The following is a 25,204-nucleotide window of genomic DNA, read 5'->3' as shown; positions in this document are numbered from 1 at the left end:
TAAAAACGTTCTTTGCATTTTTGTAAAATAACAGGATCAGATCTGCCGTCCAACCCACATTCTTGCTTTAGTTCCATTAGATTTTCCAAACCTACCTATTTAGTCCTGATGGTCTGACGCTTTAACCAAAATGGAAACTAGTTTGAGGACGAGCAAAGTTAATATTGTAGCAGCTTTCAGCCTAGTTCCAGATCTTGGCTCACACTGCTGTGGGTAAAGGCTGCTTTATGCTTCAGGGACCTACGTCGGATACAACGTTTGTATGCTCCATGTGGCTGTTTCTCTCAAGTAGCACTGTCCTCCTAGACTCTAGAGGGCAGCGCTGTGCCAAGCGCACCACACCCCACTACATGTAGAAGTAGAAGAAAACAGCTGTTTCAGCATTTCAAAGCCTCCTACTTTCTTCCAAGAGAGACGGTGTTTTCTGTCCAGGAATTGTTAACAACTTGTTGATCACGGTGATTTTCATGGGCCAGATCATAAAGATGTCCATATTTACAGACCTCCGGCAGAATGAGCCCATCCTCGTCCGCCATGTTTTCTCGGCGTGGGACTGTCTGCGTGGTGAGGAAGTCTTCTAGGTGCTCGGAGTGGAAACTTTCGGCCACGATGAGGGGCGTGTTAGCCAAAATGACGTAACATGGCCACGAGGGCCGCACGGATGGGTCAAGCATAAATTATGCTTCAGACCACACAAATCACAAACTTCTCATTGTGGACAGATGGGACTGATTTAGATTTTTGGATGCAGATTGTAGATGTACCATGTTGGCCTCCATGGCTAAAATACCGCAAAGTGTTGCACGGGGATCACCTATAGGCTCTCTTCTATTCTCCATTTACATGCTTAAAGTACTGAACTCACTGAAGAATTATAGGGTGCATTACAGTTTTAGTATTTTAGCCATTTTAGATTACACTGGACTGTGAATCATAATATAGTGAGGTAGTCATGTAAGGCTTTTAACTCTCAGACAAACCCTGGTTGGACAAAAACAACCACAAAGGGTAAATCTATGTTACCCTTTAATTGCTTTTCCAAAATGTTCTTCTCTAATCAAACCTTTTAAGATTGCTTCATGCGATATCTTGTTTAATAGGTGCTATCCTTTGTTGTGATCTTTTATATTGGTCTGTTATGTTTTTCTCTGTCAAACTATGTTAGTGGTTTTTCGTGAATGCAATGGTGAAATGACTGTGTAACAGATTGATAGCATCAAAGTGCATACATTTAGATTTTTTATGCTTAAATATTTCATAATTCAGTGTTTACCTGCTCGGCATATAAATGTTATAGTGAGAACTGTCGGGCATAAATATTCAGAAAGCATGCAGACCTATTGGTCAAGATGACATAAAGAATCTTAAAGTCCTATCAGTGCAGGAGTTTTGCCCATTTTGGTTTGGAAATGAAAATTTCTGCAGGAGTCCAACTGTGCAAATGTCAGATCCATAAAAACTTTAAAAACAGTGCCTTTGCAAAAATGTCATTAATTGTGTTTTTTTTACGTGATAGACTAACACAGTGGTGCATATTTGTGAAACAATACATGATTTTAATTTCTCTCTATAAGCTGTAAGAACTGAGCAGATTTGTATTTGACTTTGGCTGCCTCTAATCTCAACCATTGTAGATTCTTTCCAGTATTTTTTTTTACCTGGTTCAGTGAGAGAACAGCTAACCACTATTCCCCTGAATATGACGTTAAGCGTTGGTTTTCCTTTCTACCTGCCCAAGGTATCAGATGGATGAGGTTTTTGGTACATTTTACTAGCTTCAGGTAATCATCTCCAAGTTTCAATCGAGTTATTTTTCATATATTCCTTCAAGAAAAAGTTAAGGCGCGTCACCCTGCTGAGCCCCAGGTGGTGTTAGTATAATATTAATGCGAGGAGGTGGCATAAGTGCTCTGTTGTTGATGACAGATGATGGAAGAGGTAGATAATAGCTGCTGTCAGTAACTTTTTTCCACCGTCTGCATCTCTTATTTTATTGTCATCTTGCTTGTTTCCTGTAGTCATTTTCTGTCTGCTCCATCTCACTCTTCATAATCCGTGTCTGCCTGCTTCCCTTCCCAAGCTGCAGGTTTCATTTTCACATTTCTCCTCGTCTGCTGCAGGCTTTTTCCTGCTCTCAAACAGGCATGTGAGCAATAGGAGGGGGTCTGATGTGGTTGCTGCCCAGTCAGATGATAATATCGGCAGAGTTATTCCACTAATGTCCCTCCAATCTGCTGCGATTGGCCACTGACCTCTGCCTAACTGAGCTCGAAAGGTGAGAGCAGATGTCACTTGTGGGAGCAAATTTTTTTACAGCGTTTTAATCTCTGGTTGTGTGTCGAATCAGACGTCAGTTTTCATTTGTGAGCCAATACATTTCAGCGGGTAACGCGCTGCTCTGGGTCTGTGGTAAAGCCCACCCTCAGCACGGCGGCTGTTCTTCTGCGTATCCCTCGGAGCGAGCCGGAGGAAATTACTGCGAGCAAGAGAACATCTGGTAACCTGGCTGCCACTGAGACTCTTACCTGAAATCTTGGCTGCAAAATGGATGACTGGATGAAGGTACAGATGGTTGGCAATTAAGGCCGACACCAAATTAAAGTGCTGCTTTAGAAGCACGCTAAGGTACAACTCTATGCACAGTTTGTCACGGTAAAACGGCAAACTTTGACGCATTTTATTTGGATTTTCAGGATTTTTTCCCCCCTCTGTTTTGCATTTGTATGTGAGACTGTGTGTGGGATTTGGTGTCATATATTTGCAAGGCAAATGGGATCAGTGATATAGAGCTTCAGGTAGAAACTACGTAAAACAGCAGTGCAGAGGAGAAAACTCAAGAGCTTCCAGTGTTGCTCTTGAAATTTTCACCATTTATAATCAGCAGTAAGAAAACCACAGTTTGACGGTATTGATCCAAAAATTATAAAGAAAAACACTAACCATGAACGTTTTTTCAAAATTCACAGCTGCTGCAAAAATAATATAAATATATGTGCACATACATATAAATCCAAAGGCTTGGCTGAAAAGTAGCAGGTAAGTTTGACTGAAACACACCTTGACAGCGCATTGTGCTAAACATTAGCTAATGTAATTTAATGCAAGGTAACCAACGTAACCCAATACTCTGTTTAATCCATGTCAGAGTCAGTCCAGTTGTAGTGACTCCACACACAGAGCTGCAAAAGTGTCTTTGCCTCCAACGAAATGTCTATTTTTCTTCAAACATTCACATAGTGAAATGGGTCCTTAAATCACTGTGAAGGAATTTATCCTTATCTTTGCAGAGTTGGTCAGATTCAGCCCCATCGGAGGGTTTGAGCATGAACCGTGTATTTAACTGGCCGTCAAGTCCACACCTACATCTGAATGACGGCATGGTTTTCTTTTTCTGAAATGCTATTTCTGACTTCAGATGACACGGGGTACACCCTGTCCTGTCAGTCCACAGAATATTCCCCCCGAAATCTTGAGCATCTTCAAGTTCTTTTCTTTCTTTTTTTTGCGAACGTCAAACGTTCCTTCGTGTTCGTTTTGGTAGTTCTGGCTTTGGAAGTCTCCCATGGATGCCATCTTGTCACCTAAACTGAATGAGGAGAGGCTTCAGAGGTTTAGATGTTGCTCTGTAATGTTTGTGACCTCCTGGATGAGTTGTCCATCCAGCCTTCAGTCCTTTTGACCAGCCAACCACTCTTGGGAAGGTTCTCCACTGTTCTGTTTTCTTCATTTGTCGATAAAGTCTTCTGTTTTGAATTTCTTTACAGGGCGGGATGATGTGTTGTTTTTAAAGATTTCTTAGCTTACTTTTTTGCTGTCAAACTGATTCTCTTTAAGCAACTTTTTTGTCTAATGGCTCTGGCAGAAATCTGGCCTCAAGTGAAACTGAACTCAGCAGTCCAAAATATTGTGGTTAATCACAGTTAAGTCCTATTTAACATTTGAGGGCAACAAAACAGCAAAAACAGGAGAAATCTTTAGAGGATGATACTTTTTCACAACAATGTACTCAAAATGAACAAAGGACCATTACAGCTTCACATGAAGGACTTGGTGAGAGCAACCTTTGTCCCTCAAATGCAAGAAGACATGAAGGAGTGTGTGTGGGCATGTCTGAGTTTCCAACCTGCTGAGAGAAACGCTGCTGGGTCTGGATCTGGTAGTGCTCCTCCGTTGTAACACGCGCAGCCATGGCCGCTGACGGCAGCGCCTCCACTTCCTGAATGGCCTCCATGGAAACGCTTTGAGGAAGCACCCTGAACAGCGACGTCACGTACATGATGATACTCTTCTTGTCGGGGTGCGAGACCGCCACATCTGCAAAGTACCGAGCATGACAAGGAAATTTCATTTTAAAGGTGATAAACACGTTTTCTCCACTTCCCCTCCCCCACATGTTGCAATTATCTCCATCGAAAGAAAAATATTAGAAATATTTCTTGTCGTGCCATGACTTGGACTCCAGTGAAATATTTTGAAGTTGTCGTTGTTTTCAAAGTAAAGGGGTTAGCATTCCTGTTAGCTAGCCGCCTACTGCAGACTCACTACTGTTGGAGCTAACCAAGCTAACAAGCTAACCAAGCTAACAAGCTAGCATCACAAGTCACAGAGCATTTTACTGGAGAACTACAACTAATCTTAACACCTATTTTCTATTTCTTAGGTTTTCAATCAAATTTCCCACTCTGATAGGGACAGAACAAATTGATCTTCAAAATATCAGTTGCTGAAACCGCTTCACCCTGCTCTGCATTGAACCACAACATTTTAAATATCTCGAGATACAAATGATAGATCATTTTAAGTTACAATTAGAATATAAATAAAAAAAAATATAAGCAAAAGTAGTGAGAGCCGAGAGATTCCTGTTTCAAAATCAGATGTTACTAAGCAGTTTTTATTTTTGGGTTTAATTCTTTTGTTTTGAATGCCATCCAAGTGTGGTATCTTTGCTTGAAGTCATTGTACCGACAGAATCTCACACTGGTCCAGTTTAGAAAAAATTATCAAAGTAGCTGTGATGGAAAAAATAATGATGTAGCAGCATAAAAGATCCTCCATTTGTCCAAACAAGCACACGATCACAGCGCTTTTGCCATCAATGACCACCAATTTTCTCTAACAACCCATTTACCGTAGCCTTACAATGGTCAGTCAGATATAAAACCCCAATAAAAATACATTGAAGTTAGTGGTTTTAATATAACAAAATATATTACAAAATGTAAAAAAAGTTATAAAAGTGTGAACAGTTTTGCAAGGCACAGTAATGTGAGTTAAACGCCAAAGTAATTTGATAGAATATTAATATCCAAAACCACCGAATGGATCTTTAGTCTAAAAAGAAAAATGGAGTTTTTTTCTAACAAGGAAAAAAAGCCTTGAAGGAAAACAAAGACCTGCGAGGATGGAGCTCAAAAAGAATGCGAGCAGATCCCCACCACTAAGCGATCTTACAGGCTGCATAAATTAGGCTGTCCTTCAACCGCCACAGTCACTTTTTCCCATTTTTCTCATGAATCACTGGGGGCCATTGTTTAGACTGCTTATTATCTTCCACAGCATTGAGTATGTGTCAGTCAGACTGCTTCAACTGAGCCTTACCGCTGAATTAAGTCTGAGGAGTGATTTTTAAACAGGAGGCTCCAGGTAGAAAGGAGACGTTTTGTATTTTCTTTTTCTCCCAGGAAGGAGACAAAGAGCCGGTGGACATGCAAGTCTACCAGGCGAACAAGTAAAAGAGACAGGTCCCAGTATATCTGAGGCAGAGCAGCCAAATAAACACATAATGAGAAGGAGATGCCAAGGAAAACAAGACAGATGAAAACAATGGGGCTGAAGAGGAAATGCTTAGTGTTATTCTCCTTATCCCTGCCTGACAGTTTTGATTAACAGAGGAAATTGATCTGGAGCACTCTGGCAGAAAATAGATAGCACAGACACCCCGGTGTGTGTTTTTCTCTCTTTGTGTTGTGTCCACTTCAGAATAGCCGTTCCTGTTTGCCTCTCAGTCAGTTTGCACATCTCTACTTAAAGTCTAAGGCCAACGACAGCATGACACGTAATCCAAACGGCCGATTCCAATTCTCTCAGCTCAGCCCTTCTTCTGGGCATTAACTAGTCATGGCTGTGGACCTGTTCACCATCTATGCAGGCGTTACCTTCAGGGTCCAGCAGCCTCTCTATGCCCATGTGCTGTTCCGCCTTACTGAAGGCGTGTTCCAGTCTGTCGATCGCCGACGTCTTCTTCTCCACCGCGCTCCAATCAAACAGCTCCGGCCTGGAAAGATGGCAGAGGAAACCGTTGGGACCAAACATTCAGCCCAGTGTTTTTAGATTTCAGGTTGGCACAGTCATTCATGGGGCTTATTATAAGTTACCTGGTAAGTGTAAAAGATAAACTTCTCTAAAATAAGATCTTACCTTTAACCTCTGTACATTTGTTGCAGGTGAAAATCTACTAATTAAATGATTTGGACAAATGCTTTGGGTCATCATTCAGCTGAACTTTTATTTTGGCCAGTTTCTTCACGGTGGCATGAGATCAAAGTTAACATTGTTTGGGAAATTGTGAAGCACTGTGGTTACCTATTGTTTTAAATCTCAATCAAATGAATCTACGTGAATACTTTGGACATTTCCATATTTAAGATGGTTTGCATGTAGGCATCTCCTATTGGTTTATTGGTTGTGTGTGTGAATGACTCCTAGACCTACAACCAGTACATGTATTTAAGAGCAAAAAGCTCCTTAATCATGCACTGATTTTAGCATTGAGGGGAAGAAACTGAAAAAGTCAAGTGACCTTACATTATTACTTAATGGGCAGTAGTCAAAGGTTAAGTGGAATAATCAGTGGATAATCAAGAGATGCACCTACTGTATTTCTGTCCTCTAATGTTAAGTACTGGATTTAATTGTAGAACATTTTGTAATCTTTGAATAAATCTGCCTTTGAGATGTACTAATCATTAATAATAAAACAACAGATTAAAAAAGGGTCTTGTGGAATACAGAGAGCAACTTCTACTAAAACCATCATTTGTTGTTGTTCAGTTTAAGAAAACTGAACATTGTCTTGTCTGTCTCTATACCTCTTGGGTACGTTTCTTTTCCACTCCTTCTTTCTTTCTCTCTTGGTGCTTCAATATCTTTGCTCCTTTTTCAGCTTTCAAACACAACATTTCATTCTGCTGTACCTGTGGCTGTGGATGAGGGCATTGAAGGCCAATCCATCATTCCAGCTGCTGGAGAAGTTAACCACATTCACCTGAGGACAGAGACAATATATATATAAAGAAAGCTGAAGAGCCAGTGTGTGAATGCAGCTGTATAACCCACAGATGAAACTCTGTCCCTGAAGCACAGCGAAGACAGACAGAGCTTTAAATACAAAAAGCCACGGGTGGAAAAAGGACACAAAAGGCTTTAAATGTTCTGAAAAGCAAAGAACTGGAAGTCAAAGGGATGCTTGTTATGCTCCATCTGTTACTTTAGCTCTGTATGTAATAAAAACAGCCTACAGACATTTTAGAGCAGGGTATCTCAAACAATGCTCCATTGTTGAGTTTTCACAAATAAAACCATGTACCATGAACAGGCAACAGAAGCGTATTCATCGTACAACTGGTAGATTAAACTTGCACCGCCCCGCCACACTGTGTCGCCCCAGGTAAAGAGCCTACTGACCACAGGCTGATAATAACAGCCACATGTGGTTCACCAGATGACATGGAGAACATTTTGACACCAACTGGGCTGCACTTTATGAGAAAGAGTTCATTTTTAGGGAACACTGTGGCGTTTTAATATCGCCTCATTAAACTGTAAACTGATTATTATAAGAAAAACCTTTGACAAAAGTATGTACTGCACTGTTAACATTCTTATAAAGTGGAAAATATAACATTATTAAACTGTAAATTGATTATTATTAGAAAAACCTTTGACAAAAGTATGTACTGCACTGTTAACATTCTTATAAAGTGGAAAATATAACATTATTAAACTGTAAACTGCTTCCAAACTGTTGCTGTAAAATACATATCAGTAATGTTGTGGATTTAGAAGCTTAGCGGCTTTATTTATATTAATGTCTTTGGCGCACTACGTGATTATCATTTAAAGGCTTTCAGGTTGTGACTACAGAACCGACACCGTACACAGTTACTTTAGATTAGTAGTACATTTCAAACATTTCTCTGTTTCCAAATGTTTCCCATCACGTTCCACGGCGGTCCTGTCAGAGGTGTTAGCCAACGGCAAACAGCAGATAGAAAGGATTCACATTATACCGCCGCCTCCCTCACAGACATCACACATTTAGTGGACTGCTGAATTGACGACTGTTTTCATGAGGTCTGTATGAAGTGAATATATATGAACTGGGAGGCTACAAATGAATTGCATACAAGGACCAATAAAGCTGTCTCACTCTGCCTCAATGTAGATTGATGCTGCATACGAAGCAGCAGAAAAGCAGCAGTGGGCTTGCTGCTGTCACGCTTAACATATATATGTGTGTGTGTGTGTGTGTGTGTGTGTATATATAAAACTAAAGCACTGGTTTGATCTACAGCAAATTGGTTTAAAAATGAAACAAAAAATAATCCATTTAGAGTCCCTTTAAACCAGGAGAGGACCCTGCTATACTCAGTCTGTCTAGGGTCTTGGTGAGATCTTCAGGAGGAGTGGTGATCACTGATCACGTGTGAAGGACTGTCATAAGTTGTTCAGCATATACTAAACTTTGATTGAGAGGTTCTTGTGATTCATTATCGGCACGTCAGAGGCTGGGGAGGAGAACGGGGCATGGGAAACCATCATGATAATGTGATACCATTTCTTAGCACCTTGCTGCATCCTGAGCCAGTTAGCTAAAGTAGAGCCAAACCAGAGAAGTCCCCTTCCCTCCTCAAGCCATGCAGGGGACACCCCAAATCCAACAAGAATAAGCTGTTCTGGTTAGATGAGACCAACATTGAACTTCCTGGTCAGTGCACAGTGCATAACCCTGAAAACAGGTGGTGGAAGTGGAACACCGGGGCAGGAAAACTGTTCCAGTTGAGTTAATAGAAAGGTGAATGAAGATAAGCACAATACAGTCGCTAAAGAAAAGCTCTTTAGAGAAAAAAGACTAGAGACTGCTGCAGAGGTTCATCTTCCAGCAGAAAAATACCCCTAAACAATCAGCTAGAGCTATAATGGAATCAAAGCATAATCATGTAGTAAAAGGGCCTAGTCAAAGTCAAACTTAACAGTCCACTCAACATCATCTTGCTCTATGTATTCTTTTATTTTTTCTTCATGAGCAATAAATTCATTTTGTTGCCAAGCTATAAATGACAAAGGTAAATACTTTAGATTTTCATTTTTTACCAAAGTACGTTCATTTCTATTCATACACAGCAAAGTGTAGAATATTGTCATGCGCTATAACTTAATAAAACCTAAAAGTACGGCACCATACCTGAGGATACTGTCGTGTGTTCTGACGAACCCAGCTCAGCAGAATCTTCTCACTGTTGGTCTGCTGTAGGCCCGCCATCACATCCTTCATCACATCCTTCACCTGAACACACAGAGAACAAACTGCTGTCAGTATGAATCACTGAAGATTAACATCTTCTATGACTTTATGAATTACGACGCCAGTAGGTCACTCTGGTCGCATACAAAGGGGTGGCAATTAATTTATTGCACCCTGTTGGCTTATATTTTATTTCTGTGTTTTACACTTTGTTTTGCTTTATTAGTTAGTTAACACAACCCTTTTGTGTATATTTACCATAACATGGCCATATAACATGAAGAATGATATTACGCATGCAATCAATGCGTAAACCAGGGGAAGCAACGGAGAAAGTCAGCAGCGCCCAGCGGAGGAGCAAAAGGAAAGGAGCTGAGTAATTTAACCCTGCACTGCGAGGCGTTGCAGGACGATCTACTGGCTCTTACAGCAGCTGTCTATGGCCGCCATCTTGCTTTCTGATAGGTCCGCGGTACTGCCAGCAGATGGAACTACAACGTATCGGCATCGGCCGATACACGGCTGCGTTGCCCATCCATCAGCGCATTCAGCAGAGATCACGTGATGCGCATGCATTGCTGCACTCACCCTGCAGAATGTGACTGACAACAGCAACATGGGTTTCCACATTTTTATGAATTTTACCTGTCTAACTTAGCTGTATCTGGGCTTTGAAAGTCTGCCTCTCACACTGTGAGGGGGTAAAAGCGGTGTGTCTGTTTCACTCTGAGAACGGGCCGAGGCCTCATCAGAGCGGCGTGTGTTTTCTTTTTTTTACTTTCTCTCTGGTTCTGCCAAGGAAACTGGCGCATCATTGTTGGTGGAGCGGTGGTGGACGTTGTAGCACAGTTGAAGTCACCTGCCTGCCATTTTAACCACTCTGTCCTGACCAAACAACACCTGACCATGACCCTCCCAGCACAGAGTCTTCCAGGCTCACCTCTACATCTGTAGGAGAGGATGCTGCAGCAGAAACGTGCTTTAAATGTGTATGCAGGTGACCATGGGAAGATTTCACCGCTATCCATTGATCACTGGGCTCTCGTTTCCACTTTGATTGCTACACCGGGCCCACTTGCACAGATGACAATGGAGATGAGCAAGCCAGATGCCTCCATCTCCTGCATCCTCCCAAGCATTGCTGTGCTGAGGCCGAGGGTCCCAGAATGAAAGGGATCAACTCTGTGCAGGATGCCCCGCTGTAAAGCTTACAGACAAGATTTAAAAAGGCTGAAAAGACTAAATGCTTGGGGCTGGCCACACTGCTGGGTCCCCGGTTCAAGGGTCAAGCCTGAGCGCTGGGCACTCTGAGCAATGCCAAAGAGGGGATAAAAGAAGAGGCAGAGAAAAGAAGATGAAGGCCCAGATCCAAAACATGTAAGGGTGGAGGAAGAAGAGGAGGAACCTGGTGCAGCTGGCCTGCTCCAACAAATGTATGCAAACCTTTGGGGGCTCATGGTCAAAGCTCTGAAGCGATTGATGGAGAGCAGCAGATCTCTCAGCAACTGGACCGGGTGCCGTTGATTGGCAGACAGACTGGTGAGCCACTGCAATGGTGGAACCAAAATGCATCCTGCCTGCACCGTCTGGCACCACTGGCAGAAAGTCCTCTCTCCACCTCTGGTTCCAGTGAGAGGACTCAGTCAGATTGGCCAGATTTATGATAAAAGAAGGAAAAAGGCTCACAGGAGAAACGTGTTTCTCTTTCCTGCATTACAACCTGCTGTTCTTAAACTGGGACTACTAAGAACCTTCAGTGAGGGGTTGGTAGGGCCAAAGAACCCTCAGGTTCACATCTTCAGATCTTCTTTTTTGTTGTATTACTGAAAATACAACATTACACATTTTCTCAGGTCAGCTGGACTACAATGGCCTGGTGTAAAAAAAGACTACGATTAATTTTTGTTATAATGTTGTTTACAAAGTTCTGAGGCATTATAAAGGCCTTATGCAAGTAAAAGTGCACAAACATTTAAGTTATTAGGTTCTATTTAAATGTTCTACATTGTTATATCTTGTTAACATGTTTTGTTAATAAATGTTGCTTTTTGTTTAAATTAAGACCTGTGTAATATTTATCATTGTGTCATTTTTATCATGTAAATGGAAGAAGAAAAAGGAATTTTGTCCTCAAGAATTGGTAACTGTGTTACTGATGTCAAAATAATCGGTTTGGACCTTAAAAAACATGTACTGGTTGATCTCTAATCAAGACGAGTCGGTCCTGGATGCAGAAGCTTGACCAAGAAGAACCGAGCCCAAACAAACACAATTTCATAAACCTATGAATGGTTGCCACGGCTTAATAGGGCATTTTCTTCAATTTGTAAGCCGATTCCCGATTACACAGGAAGTGGAGGTACAGAAAAATCTGTACTTCATAATAAAAATAAACAATTCAACAACACAACTGTAATATTATTGGTTTTATAATGAAACTATATCCCCTACACGTATTAGTCACACCTAAGACTGATTACTGTCTGACCTATGGGATCCAGATAAACAGAACCTGACTGACAACATGAAGTAGGCTAAGATCTTGACAAGCAACACATCATGCTCTGATCCTGAGAAATACAGAAAAGATGAGAAACAAAGTCTTTGACGTCTATCAGTGTAGAAAAGCGCTACAGAGCCCCTCTAAGGGACTCCAGCGAACCACCGTGAGAACTGTCATGCAGACTAAATATGGAACTAGTTGGTAACAGTAATCTGATTCATGCTTTTAAGATTTTTAGGTTCTAAAATATCATTTATGCTGTTAATCGTTTCATAAACAGTCTTCAAACACATAATGACGGCGCTGAGAATCGAGTTGTTTACTAATGGCAGAGGTCTCCTTCGGTCGTGGCCCAACTCAGACTGACTGCGAACAACTAATCTGGCTTATTGCAGAATAAAAATGCTAGCAGATTCATTTGTTGTTGTTTTTTTAAAAAGAAACAAACTCTGGTTTGGATTTTAGGATGTTTTGGCTGGGAGGGAATCATCCTGCAAACAGATTGAAATCATTTGTTCTGCACAATATTAGCTTAGAAGTTCGGAATGAAAACTTTCAAAAATCTAATATACCCGTTCTAGCATCTGCACAAAGAAACTAAACGTGCTTGTGGTGATTTATTGGGAAAACCTTATAAGCCAATAGAATCTCTTTCTTCACACTGAGGTTTTATTAAAAGAAGGCTCCAGTTTGGCAGATCTATTCTAGGACAACAGTTCCTAATCTCATCGTCCCTTAAATTAAGACCACCAGCTTCCAAGAGTCTGGACGAGGCCCGTCTGCAGGACAGTTTGCATATTCCCAAACTCAAATCTCTACAAAGCAGCACACGCTTAGTTAAAGTACAAAGCTAAAGGACACTTCCATAAGCATAAATCCATGCTGCAGGCTGTGTTTGCATACGTTTTCATCCCCGCAGGGAGGATTTGTGGAAGGTGTGAATGACAGTTTTGCAGCACTTGTCTGAACTCATGTAGAAACAAAATTGTGTTTTTCCCTTTGCTGCCCACTTGGATAACACCTTTGCAGATGGTATCTGAAGCTTTCTTCTAACTAAAATGTACAAATTCAAGCACCAACACAAAAAGAAAGAAATCGTGGTCCCAGTGCTCATCTGTTTCACTTTATTTCTTTTCCATATTAACTTTCCTGTCGTCGTGCATTATCATCCGTAGATTGTTTACCAGAATAAATAAAATTGTAAATATCCTCTGTAGGAAAAAAATACAATGTTTTAGGTTTAGTCTTGCATAAGCTTTCTAACCCTAAGTACAATCTGGTGAAATCAACTGACATGAGCTAAAACGTAAAAAGTGAATTTCAATGTAAATACAACGGGTCTGTGCAGGCACTGAGCCAATAATGCACAACATGAAGATCATAATTAAACATGATGGTGGCAGCATCATGCTGTGGGGAGGCCTTTCTTCAGCTCAGAGCAAAAGGAAGCTGGTCAAAGTTATTGGTGTGAAGGACAGAGCTAAATATGAGGCAATCTTTACGGCATACACAAGTTAAAACGGCACAGTCAAAGTCCATCATGGAACCTGCAGGAAAGGTGTGAAAAAATTATCTTCACAGATACTGCCCATCCACTTTAAGCTATTTTGCAAACCAAAAGACTTGCTACTATATCTGCAGTAATATTTGTGAGGAGTAACATGTGAGAAGCTCTATACAGTTTAACTTGAACCTCAGCAATGCATGTAACTAGATTCTCCATGCAGGACATGTTTCATAGATGTCATTACCTAAAATACTTTCCCATTTCAGAAAGCATATTAATTACCTATTTCCATTGTCATTCACAAAAATAGCCTCATTAGACATATATTTACGTAGAAAAATAATTTGCTAAAGCTGTATTTAGGAAATAAATAATGAGCTAAGAACTGACCCTTGTAGAACCCCCTCAGGGATTTGATATTAGTCTGGAACCTAGTTTTTATCCACACAGCCCATTTATCCAGACAGTATTAAAGTGTGTCTCTAGTTGTCTTTGGTAGGTCTGCACCTCAGCATGTTGCTATCATACCTGTGATTAATAGCATGAACAGTATAATAATAGTTCCTCCAGGAATGTGTCCATTTCTTCAAGTCATTATAAGTGGAAAGTCTGTGAAAACCTGACTGCCACCATTCCAAAAAAAAAACATTTTTAAAACCATTATTTCCAAAATTATACATTCCACCACATTGCACTGTTCAAACATAGTTAGCAGAAATGTACATGAAAGAGAAAAAGCAAGAAAAAACATACAGTGTGTAACAAAATATATTAATTTGTATATGATACCATACTAGCCGGTTTGAAATCATTTCTCTTGTGGTAAATTCTTGGTGAAGGGAATAAACACCCAGGCATGTATTGTTGCTACTGTTTTCTCAAAGATTGTGGCTGGTTGAGTTAAAAGAGACTCATTTGGGAGTGGGTCACTGCATGCATTTCTGCTATAATTAGATGGGAGCTTTGACAGAGACTGCTGGATGCAAAACTAAGAATGCCACCCTGAGACAGTGGCTGAAATAAATCTGCATTTACAAAAGAAGAAAAACATCAACACCGTTAATACATCATTTAAAAAAAATGATTGAAAATTTCCCTCACTATGCATTGACCCAGGTATAGGAACTAAAGAGGTGATTCATTAACAACTTCCTCCTAGATACAGCTGACAAAGAGCCACAGCTACAGGTCTAGAAGAAGGCACGCAGGAGAAGAGGCCAAGAGTATAAATAAAAAGTTATTGACCAATCTTTGTGTACCCAGCCATAAACAGGATGGGATGGAAAATGAGAACAGGCCCACCCAGGGTAGATCCTCATCAATACAGGAAAAGAAGACTGTCAATATGGGCATCAATCAGCAACACTGTTCCATTGCTGGTCAAACTGAGAACTGACCAATGTCTGCCACTAAAATGAGAAGCAGAGGTTATCACAGTACCAGACTTCCAACACTACTACTCTATAAACGGGTTGATTGAATCATATCCTCAAATAAATGACATATGAAAAAAGCTCCTGGCCAGGAGCTGAACATGGATGAACATCTGCTAGCAGACCAGCAGATGTTCTTCCATGTTCCCCCTCTATTCAGGTCTCCTCATCTTCCAGTTTACTCCTGACCACATTCCCTGTAGCTGCTGATGAAAAGCCCCCACAGCATGATGCTGCCAACACCACATCCAAGGGATTAGTTTTCTACCAAACACACACACGGCTTTGTTTGGAGGTCAAGGAGATTAATGTGACCAGAGCACCTGCCTCCAGACCTTGGATTTCTTTCAACAACTACGTACTGTACGTCTTACACTCTTCCATCAACTAGAGCGCGACCGATACAGGTTTTTAAGGGCAATGGCAATTATTTTGACATCAGTCTAACCAATCCCTGTTATGTGCTGACATTACTTTTTCTTCCTCCATTTACATTATAAAAGGGATGCAATGTAAACAAATGTTGCAAAAGTCTCAATTTAAACAAAAACATCAACATTTATTAATGGTTTGTGAAAAACATGCACAATTTACCTTCTGCTACAGTTATGCATCGCTTTCTTTTGGTCCAAACCACAATATCCTAATAAAACACATTCAGGTCCATGGTTGCAATGTGACTAAATGAAAAGATTAAATGATGTGTACAGTTTTGCAAAGCACTAACTGAACACAGTTTAAGAGAGAAACAATGACCAATCAACTGGTCTGCATGTTAAAAACTGATCATGACATCACTTCACTGATCTTAGGCAATGGGAAACAGAGACATAATATCACAGTCTCATTATAATGTGATAAAAGCAGTGTAGTGAAACTGGTGCAGTACACTGAGCATTTGGATCGAGGCGAAGCATTCAGAACCACAATCCATGATGAAGCAGAAAAGATGCTAGACAATGGCCCCTGGTGATGAACCGCAAATGAAAGCCTCAGGCAAAGTAAATCCATTGTGGATTACCTGACAAAAAGAATCTAAAATAAAACAATTTGTAGAAAAAAAAGAAGAAAAAGAATTAAATAAAAAATAAGCAGTGGGAAAGAAATGCACATCAACACAATGTCTACAGAGGGTGGTGATAAATGGATGAGGTCTCAGGGGAATATAAGACAGACTCCGCTGGGAGTCCCTCTATCAAAATGCTCCAAGTCTGACAAATTGTCAGTTATCTGACATGAAAAAGTGTTAAAAAAATATTAAAGTTATTAAGGTCTTGAAATACTATGAGAGAGCAGACGTTTTAACATTCCACACCCCTTATCAGCCTTCCCAAAGCATCTACATTACTTGATGCAACTTGGAGTTGCATTGTGAATGGGTTCAAACATATACAAAATGTTCCAAATTAGTTAAATTAATTTAACTTCATTCCATATTCTCTAAGATGAACTTTGGTTCTTTTAGATCTGCAGTGAACCAGGATTCACTGAATCATTCTTATGGTGATGGCTTTCAACTACTGCTTTTGATCTTTTGTGTTCCTTACTTTCTTTAATCTTAATGTTGCTTAGTAGTTTAGTTAAGTTTCACTAGCCTACTAGAACGGGTTTGTTGATTGAAATTTGTGATTAATTCAGATAAACGACATTCTATAGTGGTATTCCATGGATGTATAATATGATTGAACTTGATTTTGTAAAGTGCCTTGAGATGACATGTTTCATGATTTGGCGCTATATAAATAAAATTGAATTGAATTGAATTGGATGCTCATTTTATTATTTATTATTATTTTATTTATTATTCAGCTATTTGGACTGATATTTGCCGGACAATACCTAACATGTCGAGAGTTATTTTTTAAACATTAAATAACTTAAAACATGCGTAATGGCATAACACAAGGCTGGGCAAGTTTATTGATAAAGCACTTTTCTGTAACAAGACGATTCAAAGTGCTGACAAGCATTTTAAATGGTCAGAGTTGAAAAGTCCTTCACACACTGCTGGAAAAAAAACATACTTTGGGTCACGGCTTAATTCTGGCTGGATATTGGATCACACTTTTTATTTTAAACGTTTATTTCCTGGCTTCATAAATCTTCACCCGGGTTGCGGTCCAGAACATTTGGTTAACAGCGCTCTGCTTAAACTATTCTGAAACCCGTTCTAATTTATGTTTGGGTTAGTTGTCCTGCTGGATCATCTAACTGTGTCCCAGTTGTAACAATTTAGCTGTTGATCTGAAGTAAAGGTGAAGAATTTGGAGGTAGTCCCAATCATCTTTCAGTATTCCCTCCACTTTGTGAAACTGGAGCCTGATTCTGCTACCACCATGCTTGACTGGGGGTACTGTACTTTTGAGTTTAAAAGGAATAAGTGGACATCCGTAAACATACTTCCCATCATTGGGGCCAAACAGCTCCAGTTCTCCAGAAGGCTTTATTCAATTCAGGTCATATGATTGAAACGTTGACACTTTTCACCATTTGTGCTAAGAAGAGTCGTAAAATACAGAGATGGTGACAAAAATAGATCGTCTGGGGGCAACTTGCTAAATGTCATCAACTCAAAGACCTGGACTTGGTGGAGCCTGTATTTATAATATTTTGCCTCATGGCATCAGTATGCATCTGTTGTCTGTAGGGAGAATGTTTTCCTTTGTCTCCTTTGCAACAGCTTGACTGCTTTGGGTTTCTTGCAGCATGCCTAGTGACTGGCAGGTACAACATCTAAAGCACCCAGTTCAGGAATGAAAGGCAAAGTGATCCTGACATCCATCAAACAGGGATGGTAGCATTTGTTTAGCATGATTTAAAACAAATGTGAGCACTTCTGACAACTGAGCTACTTTGTTTTTCTTAGCAGTAGATATGCAAAGCCTTTTTTTTTATTGTGTGAAAATTTCTCTGAAATTTCTTTGCAGCCAAACGTTCACTGAACCCCCCCCCCCCCCCATCCACAAACACACCTGCCAGTGGAGAATAATGCTCCAGATGAGCCCGAGAATCAGTTTGTGATTCCCATCAACGATGTCTGCCGCTCCAATGTTCACCAAATCAACCTGCAGAGAGGGAGTAGAGACACAAGAATCTCATGATTGCTTTGTTTTCCAACACAACAACTGCTTTACTTACCTCCTCCTCTAATATTTCCCTCTCTGACTCCATAAAAGAACGTGGTGTGTGCCGCCATGCTCCATTAAATCACTCAGAACTTAAAAAGAGTGCTAGGCATTAGCACTGGATCACCAATATTATATTACATAACCTTTAGTCTGGTTACAACAACCTTGGAAAAAATCCAAACAAACAAAGAAAACATCAAAATGTGCAGCTCAGTCATGCAGCATATGTTACTTAAGATGTGACGTTTTAAGTTTCTCTGGTGCTGTGAACAGACAGAACCAGCCTCTTCTTGGCTGAGAAACTTAGTCTGAATCATTCCCATTACTTATTAATAATCACCGTAGTAAACTTTTAAATACGTAATTTATTAATGTAATGCTTGGAGTGTTTATATGGTGACAGGGATGGATTTGAAGTGTCGCTCTGATGGGTTAGGAGCCTTGAAGGATCTGCTGGAGGGTTGTGAGGGAAAGGTCCTACGCATCAACTCCTGCTCCTGTCTCCTCCTTGATGGGGTGGTTTTTTTTTTAAAACTTCTTTTTGTCTTTACCAACATTGCCTGTTTGTTAGCCTGCAAACAATCCTGAGAATAGACTTTTCTGTGAAATTCCTGAGGGACTGTCTGCTCTCATTGTTGTCACTGGAGAACCCTCTGTAGCTTACTCCAGCAACTAACCCATTTCATTTATACTGATACTTTAACGAGGCTTATTCTGCTAGAACTGGATAAATCTGGATGAAGAAGATAGAACTTCAAATCATTAACCCGTTATTTAGGGATTTTTTTTATCTTTACATCAACTAGTTAACAGAATAAGCATAGATCTTTTCAAACAACGCTTCAGGAAGGTCTTATTAAGTCAGTTTCATAAGACTTCTGACAATTGCTTTATTATTTCAGGTTTATAATCATTTATTTGAACATTATCATAGGCTGCTAGCTCTCAGTTCGTCCAGTATGTTTGATCTTATTGTGGTTTATTACTAGTCATTAAAATTGCATCAACATATATATTAATTTAATAACACATTCACATGTTGTTATCATCAGTAGCACTAATGGTGGTTTTCTACTCTTCAGATAATGTGTACATAATCTCAGACTGAATGTGATGGTAATTGTTCCCCAGGAAGGTTAAAACAAAAATTCTAGTCATCCAAATAAAAGGGATTAACATATATATATATATATATATATATATATATATATATATATATATATATATATATATATATATATATATATAAACCTGATTGGTTATTTAACGATAGAATGGTCTAATTTCACACAGCGACAGATTCATAGTATCTCTACAGCAGCAATACTGTACGGCCACAGTGTTTGTTATTTTTACATACATAAAAGCTAAAACCTTAACCCACAGACAGAACCAGTAACTTCAGCAAAAACTGAGAAAACAGTTTTCTTCTCTGCTCAATTCCCCAGCCACACTTCCAGTGTTAAAAGCCATTTCACATTGAAAAAGGTCAGAGAAAGCGGAGTTTTAACTGACTGACTTGGCCTTTGGATACCTTTAAAGGCTTTCACACAATTACTGTTAAGGTTTTTAGGATTTCTTTCTACACACAGTATAATAACACCATGCACTCTACTTTCTGTCCAGTGAAATATTGAGAAAGTCATCTTTAAACTCATTTTATAGCTATATTTACTTCCACATATACAATTCCACCTATTCTTTGTCTATGTTCACCTCATGTGCCTCCCGTTGAGGTCTGATTTCTGGGTTTCTTTAATTTTAAAAATAATCTCCAAAGAAAAGCCACCATAAGGAGTTGTTTGCTTTATGCTTGACGCACATACTTTCATCATCTGCAGCATTTATGCTCCATACTTCCTTTGAAGTAGCACTTTTCTCCTACACTCTAGGGGGCAGTGTTGCGTACTACACCCCACTACACGTAGAAGCAGAAAACACAGTTGTTTCCAACATTTAAGTCTCTTACTTTCTTCCAAGAGTGCCAGGCATTTTTGTCCAGGATTTGTTAACAATTTGTTGATCACTGTGATCTTTTTGGGCCGAATCGTAAAGATGTCTATATTTACAAACCTCCGCCACAAGTAGCGGTTGCTCGTTCGGCATGTTTTTACGCGCAGGACTGTCTGTGTAGTTTGAAATTTTCCCAGGTGCGCGGAGCGAAAACTTTTGGCCATGCAGAAGGGCGTGGTAGCCAAAATGGCTTCCATGGCCCAGAAATGGCGGCGCGGACCTCGCGGATGCATCAAGCATAAACCAGGCTTTACAGCTTTCACACAATGTCTATTTGAAGGGCTCAAAGCCTAAACTTTTGTTTGTTTTTGCTTTACATAGTTGATCAAAAGAGTGGTTAATGACATCATAATGTTACTGCGTCACTCATTTTCTAGGAAAAATATGAATGCTTTATTGCTACTATGAGCTTCTTGATAAAGATCCTAATCTGCAACTATAGGAGATGTTAGACACAGCAGATACAAGGCAGTCATCACTATAGGGGAAATCTATGAAGACCATAATGAGTCTAGGGGTTGTGTGTATACTCACATTGTTCTTCTGCAGGATCTGCAGGGCACGGTTGACATTGTTAAGTGAGTGAACACGGGTGGTCCCTTTCTCCAGTCTCACCTACACACACAGGAAGCAGGCAGAGGATGTTAAAGACAAATAAGTGCTCAGTGCATCCATAAGTGCTGCAAAAAGACAAATTACAATATATGTGTGTGTTTGCAAGTGTGTGTTTGGATGTCTTTACTAAATCAGATCAAATGCAAACGTAAAGGAAGTGGCAGCAGCGTGGTTGATAAAGAGGAGAAAACAAGAGAAGGAGAACAATGACGTCCTAGAAGTCAGTTTGAGAGCAGACAGCTGAACACAAATACCAGGCCACACTGGTCAAGATAAGCTAATGGTCTGAAAAAGGTCATAGTTCAACAATAGAGCTGTGCAAAAGTATTGTCCCCTGACAGAGTTATTCTCTTTTTTGCCTTTTTGCCACACTTTCATGTTTCAGGTCAAACTTGTTTTTATATCATAGATAATCTGAGTAAACACAAAAATCTGTTATCAAATGATTGAATGTATGAAGGGAAGCGAGCTATCCAAACCAACCTGGTTAAAAATGCAAGTGACTCCTGAAGTGCATTACAAGTTGGGCAGCAACTTAATGGATTATTAGTTAATGGATGCTGGCAGATGTGGAGGATGTTTGGCTCAGTCTTCTCTGCACAATGGTTCTCGCCTGACCGCCTCATTACGATTCAGATTTTTGATCTTGACTTTCGTCTTGTTTTCTGAGCTACTCAGAGGTGGGATTTCTAGTGTGTTTTATGTTTATTTGTCCTGCTGGGTAACCTAAGTGTGCTTAAGTTTAAAGTCACAAAGATGTTCAGCTTGAGAGCAGAGTTCTGGAAAGTGGTTGACATGCTGAAGGAGAAAACAGACCCATACCGCCACACTACCACAGCATGTCTAACTACGGTGTTATAGGCTTTGGCTGCTTTAGACCAGACATAACAGGCCACACACCTTCCCAAATGCCACTATTCTGCCACCTCAGAACATAAAATATTCCCAAAGGTCTTGGGGATTGTCAAGAAGTTTTTGACAAATGTGGAATGGTCCTTTATTTTGCTTTAAGTTAGCAGAGGTTCTGGCCTTGGAATTCACCCATGAACACCATGTTTGCCCAATCTCTCTTACTGTTGGAGCACAAACACCGGACTTGACTGAGGCTAATAAAGTTTACAGAAGTTTAGATGATCTCCTGGGTGAGTCTGATGCACTCCTGGAGTAATTCTGGTAGGCCAGTCAGTCCTGGGAATATTGCCTAATGGTTTTAACATTTGCAGATAATGCCTTCCACTGTGGTCCACCATATTTCCTAATCAGTTATGTTGTTGTTAAACTGTTGGATGATGTGTTACTTTTTGAGATCTTGCCTACTTTGTGTTGTCAGACAGGTTGAACTTAAGCAATGCCTTGTGTCGACAAATTAACCCGTGGTCATGGTTTAATATGGAGAGTGAAACAGGACTTTCTTAAACATCGTGTTTCTCGCCAGCGCAGGTTAGTGTTTGTCAAAATTACGCTGAACTCAGACAATGCTAAACAGCACGACACGGACAACATAAGCTAACGCTAGCTGCTATTAGCTTGATGAACAGCCCCCATCGAGCTGTACTACGCAACGCTCCGCTGAACATGTAGATAATAACAATTAATATAGGAGTTAACTTTTTTCCCCATAGAGATAGCGATTAGGATAACCTTCTTCCCAGAATATATCAAACACAAAAATTTAAGCTTTACAAAAAAGTAGAATACAGAAGGGATCTCTAAGGAGGCAAAAACACTGCAGTTCAGTTCCAGTTTGCTACAAACTGATTTTATCTTTTATATTGTTATCTTGGCTGTTGTTGGACATCTAACTACTTCTTCCACAAATAGATGCAACACATTTCAGATACAATACAGGAGTACTTTTCCAGCAACTAACAATAACCTCATATTTCACAAAATACAAACTGCCTTTGTCCCAGAACAAATTAGCAGCTGGTCAGAGCCAGAGTCGGTAAAATCAAACCCCAGGGCTTCCTGGCTGTTTATGTGCAGAAGGCTAAATGCACTCACTCTAAATGTCTAAATGTTTTCTAATATAAACATGGTTTTTTTACTGAAAGAAAATTATAAATTGTTCTTTTTCATAGCTTATTTGTTGCAGTTAGATTAGCAAATACCTCAAAATTTGGCATTTACCAAAAGTCTCCTTCCAGTGTACTTTAGCCTCAGAGCTGTGGTACCCAGATGTACTGCACTGATGTGTGTGTGTCTGTGTGTACTTGTATCTGTATTTCCAGCTGAGCAAGACAACCTTTTGAGCATTTTACTAGTAAAGTGAGGCCTTGGATGTAATGTGAGGACATTTTTGTGGTCCTCACTTTTTTTCTGGGCTAGGGGTTTGGTTTAGCACTACGATATCGATTACATTTAGGGGTAGAGTTGGGGGTAGGCCATATAAAGGCTTGAAAAGGAACGGAAGTCTATAGAAGTCAAGGCATGGTCCTCACTATGTCCAATAAACAAGGATGTGTGTGTGTGTCCCTACCAGCTCATGTCCTATGAGTCCCTCCAGGAGCTCGAGCAGACGTCGTCCATCACACAGATCGGAGAACAGATCCTCCACAGGTGGTTTTCCTGTCTGAAACACAGAGCCGGTGATAAAACGTTCACAGAATGCACTAAAACGCATGAACAACAACAACGATGCATTAAGACTATTCTCCAACATTCACATGTTCATTACCAGAAGAACAACGTGCTTTGTGTTCTTTTCTAAATGTATTTATAATAGTAAATCAGAAGCAGAAGCACTGGCTTAAAAGTGAGTAACAACGGTGCCGAGCAGAACGCCTGCAGAGATGCTGCAGTGAATTTAGTTGTTTCATAGAAAGGGCAGTGGTTGAGTCTCCTAAGTGGTAGCTCTGCTCTTCCTGAGCAAAAACAAAAGACTGGTCTGGAGAATAGGGACACATCTCTGGAGTAATAACCACGCAGCCTGCCGTTAAATGTGAACATAACAATTTTATACCCAGGGGGTTGTTCTTTATCAGTGTTGACAAGTCTGGGCTTACAAACTAGGAGTTGATTCACACTAGAACATGCTGCAGGCCGAATACAGTATGAGGGAGCTGAAAAACTGATTCAGCCGGCAAAATGTAAATCTTTTTTTTAATATGTTCCATTCACATGTATTGCAAGAATTATTGCTCCTTTCAATTGAATAGTTGCAAAGAAAATGCAAAACTGCCTAAATAATGCATCTTGTAGGAGCTGCAGCTGTTTATTTGAATGTAATGGAATTGTGTAAATATAGGAGCAATGGGCATATGAAAAGGACATTAAATACAACTTAAAGACCAGATTTCTGAGGCTGCTAAGTGTTCCCTCATCCACAGTGAAACGAGTCATGAACAGGTATGGGCTGAAAGACCACTCAGAAAGAAAGAAGCCATTAATCCCAAATACAACATAAAAAGCAGGGCTACAATTTGCAAATGCACTGAAATAATTTACCTTTGGTGGACACGTGGTCTGATGAAACTAAAACTGAAGTGTTTGGCCATAAAGACTATTTATTTTGAGGAAAGTCGGGAAAGCCTGAAGACATCAGACCTATGTGTGAGGTTTGGGATCATGTCTGGGTGTTTGGCTGCAGACTGGTGCACTTCACAAAATATATATTATAGTATTATAAACTTCACATAATAAATTAGATGCAATTTTTGAGGAAAAAGTTATGCAAGAGCATTACAAAAGTATTCACCCATTTGGCTTTTTACCCATTTTGTAATCTCCAGTTTAAATGTAAAAGCTGTGTGTGAGCAAAGACACCTACAAGTCTGACCCAAATCCGCCAGCTCTGTAAGGAGGAATGGGCCAAAATTCAAGGAAACTACTGCAAGAAGCTTGGGGAATGAAACCTAAAACATTTGACCCATTTTAGACAGTTGTCAGACAATTTTACCAAATACTAGCAAAATAGAAGTAGACTTCTAAATGTGAAGACAGCATAACAAAATAAAACTCTATTACCTCTCTGTTTAGCTGTAAAGCTAATGGAGGCTAACGTGGCTAATGGTAACACAGATTGAAGCTGACAATTACAGCAGAAATAATTAGGAACCCAGAAGAACCTACCCTGCTGCTAGCTGATAGTTAAAGAAAATATAATGTTAAATGGGCAGAAATGTACAGCGCTGCTGAATATATTTGGACCAGATCCTTGTTTAAAAGACAAAAATGTTGTGTGCACCAGATCTGTTTGTTCTGACACACTTTTTTAAGTATAGAAGGATTCTCTGGACATCAGTACAAATTTATTTGTATCATCAGGAAAGAGACAGGCAATGGAAAAACACTGTGGCAACTAAAGATTAGCAATTCTAATAAAATAACTGCATTACTGAATCAAAGGTACACACTTTCGTAAAGGATATTAACACTTATACTAAATGTTATCTTGTCGACTGTTTAGCCAAACAAGGAGATGACACTTACATGACCTATTTCTCTAAATGAGGGCATAATTGTCCTCTACTAATTGGT

The 25,204-nt window shown here is 39.9% G+C and overlaps 1 protein-coding gene across 15 annotated transcripts in view; it reads right to left on the bottom strand.

Annotated features, from left to right (window-relative positions):
* dmd (dystrophin) overlaps positions 1-25,204 on the bottom strand; it is a 311,598-nt gene that overhangs the window by 163,684 nt on the left and 122,710 nt on the right. For all 15 annotated transcript variants that reach the window (XM_036127849.1, XM_036127856.1, XM_036127844.1 and 12 more), the window contains exons 3-9: positions 23,205-23,297; positions 20,645-20,725; positions 17,942-18,034; positions 9,467-9,568; positions 7,197-7,267; positions 6,159-6,277; positions 4,124-4,314 (exon numbers count right to left, since the gene is read on the bottom strand). In XM_036127849.1, the coding sequence (XP_035983742.1) occupies positions 4,124-4,314; positions 6,159-6,277; positions 7,197-7,267; positions 9,467-9,568; positions 17,942-18,034; positions 20,645-20,725; positions 23,205-23,297 (750 nt within the window). The remainder of the gene's footprint in view (positions 1-4,123; positions 4,315-6,158; positions 6,278-7,196; positions 7,268-9,466; positions 9,569-17,941; positions 18,035-20,644; positions 20,726-23,204; positions 23,298-25,204) is intronic.

This window comes from Fundulus heteroclitus, chromosome 24, assembly GCF_011125445.2.
Source record: "Fundulus heteroclitus isolate FHET01 chromosome 24, MU-UCD_Fhet_4.1, whole genome shotgun sequence".
Taxonomy (NCBI): Eukaryota; Metazoa; Chordata; class Actinopteri; order Cyprinodontiformes; family Fundulidae; genus Fundulus; species Fundulus heteroclitus.
This window is presented reverse-complemented; position numbering and strand designations above follow the sequence as displayed.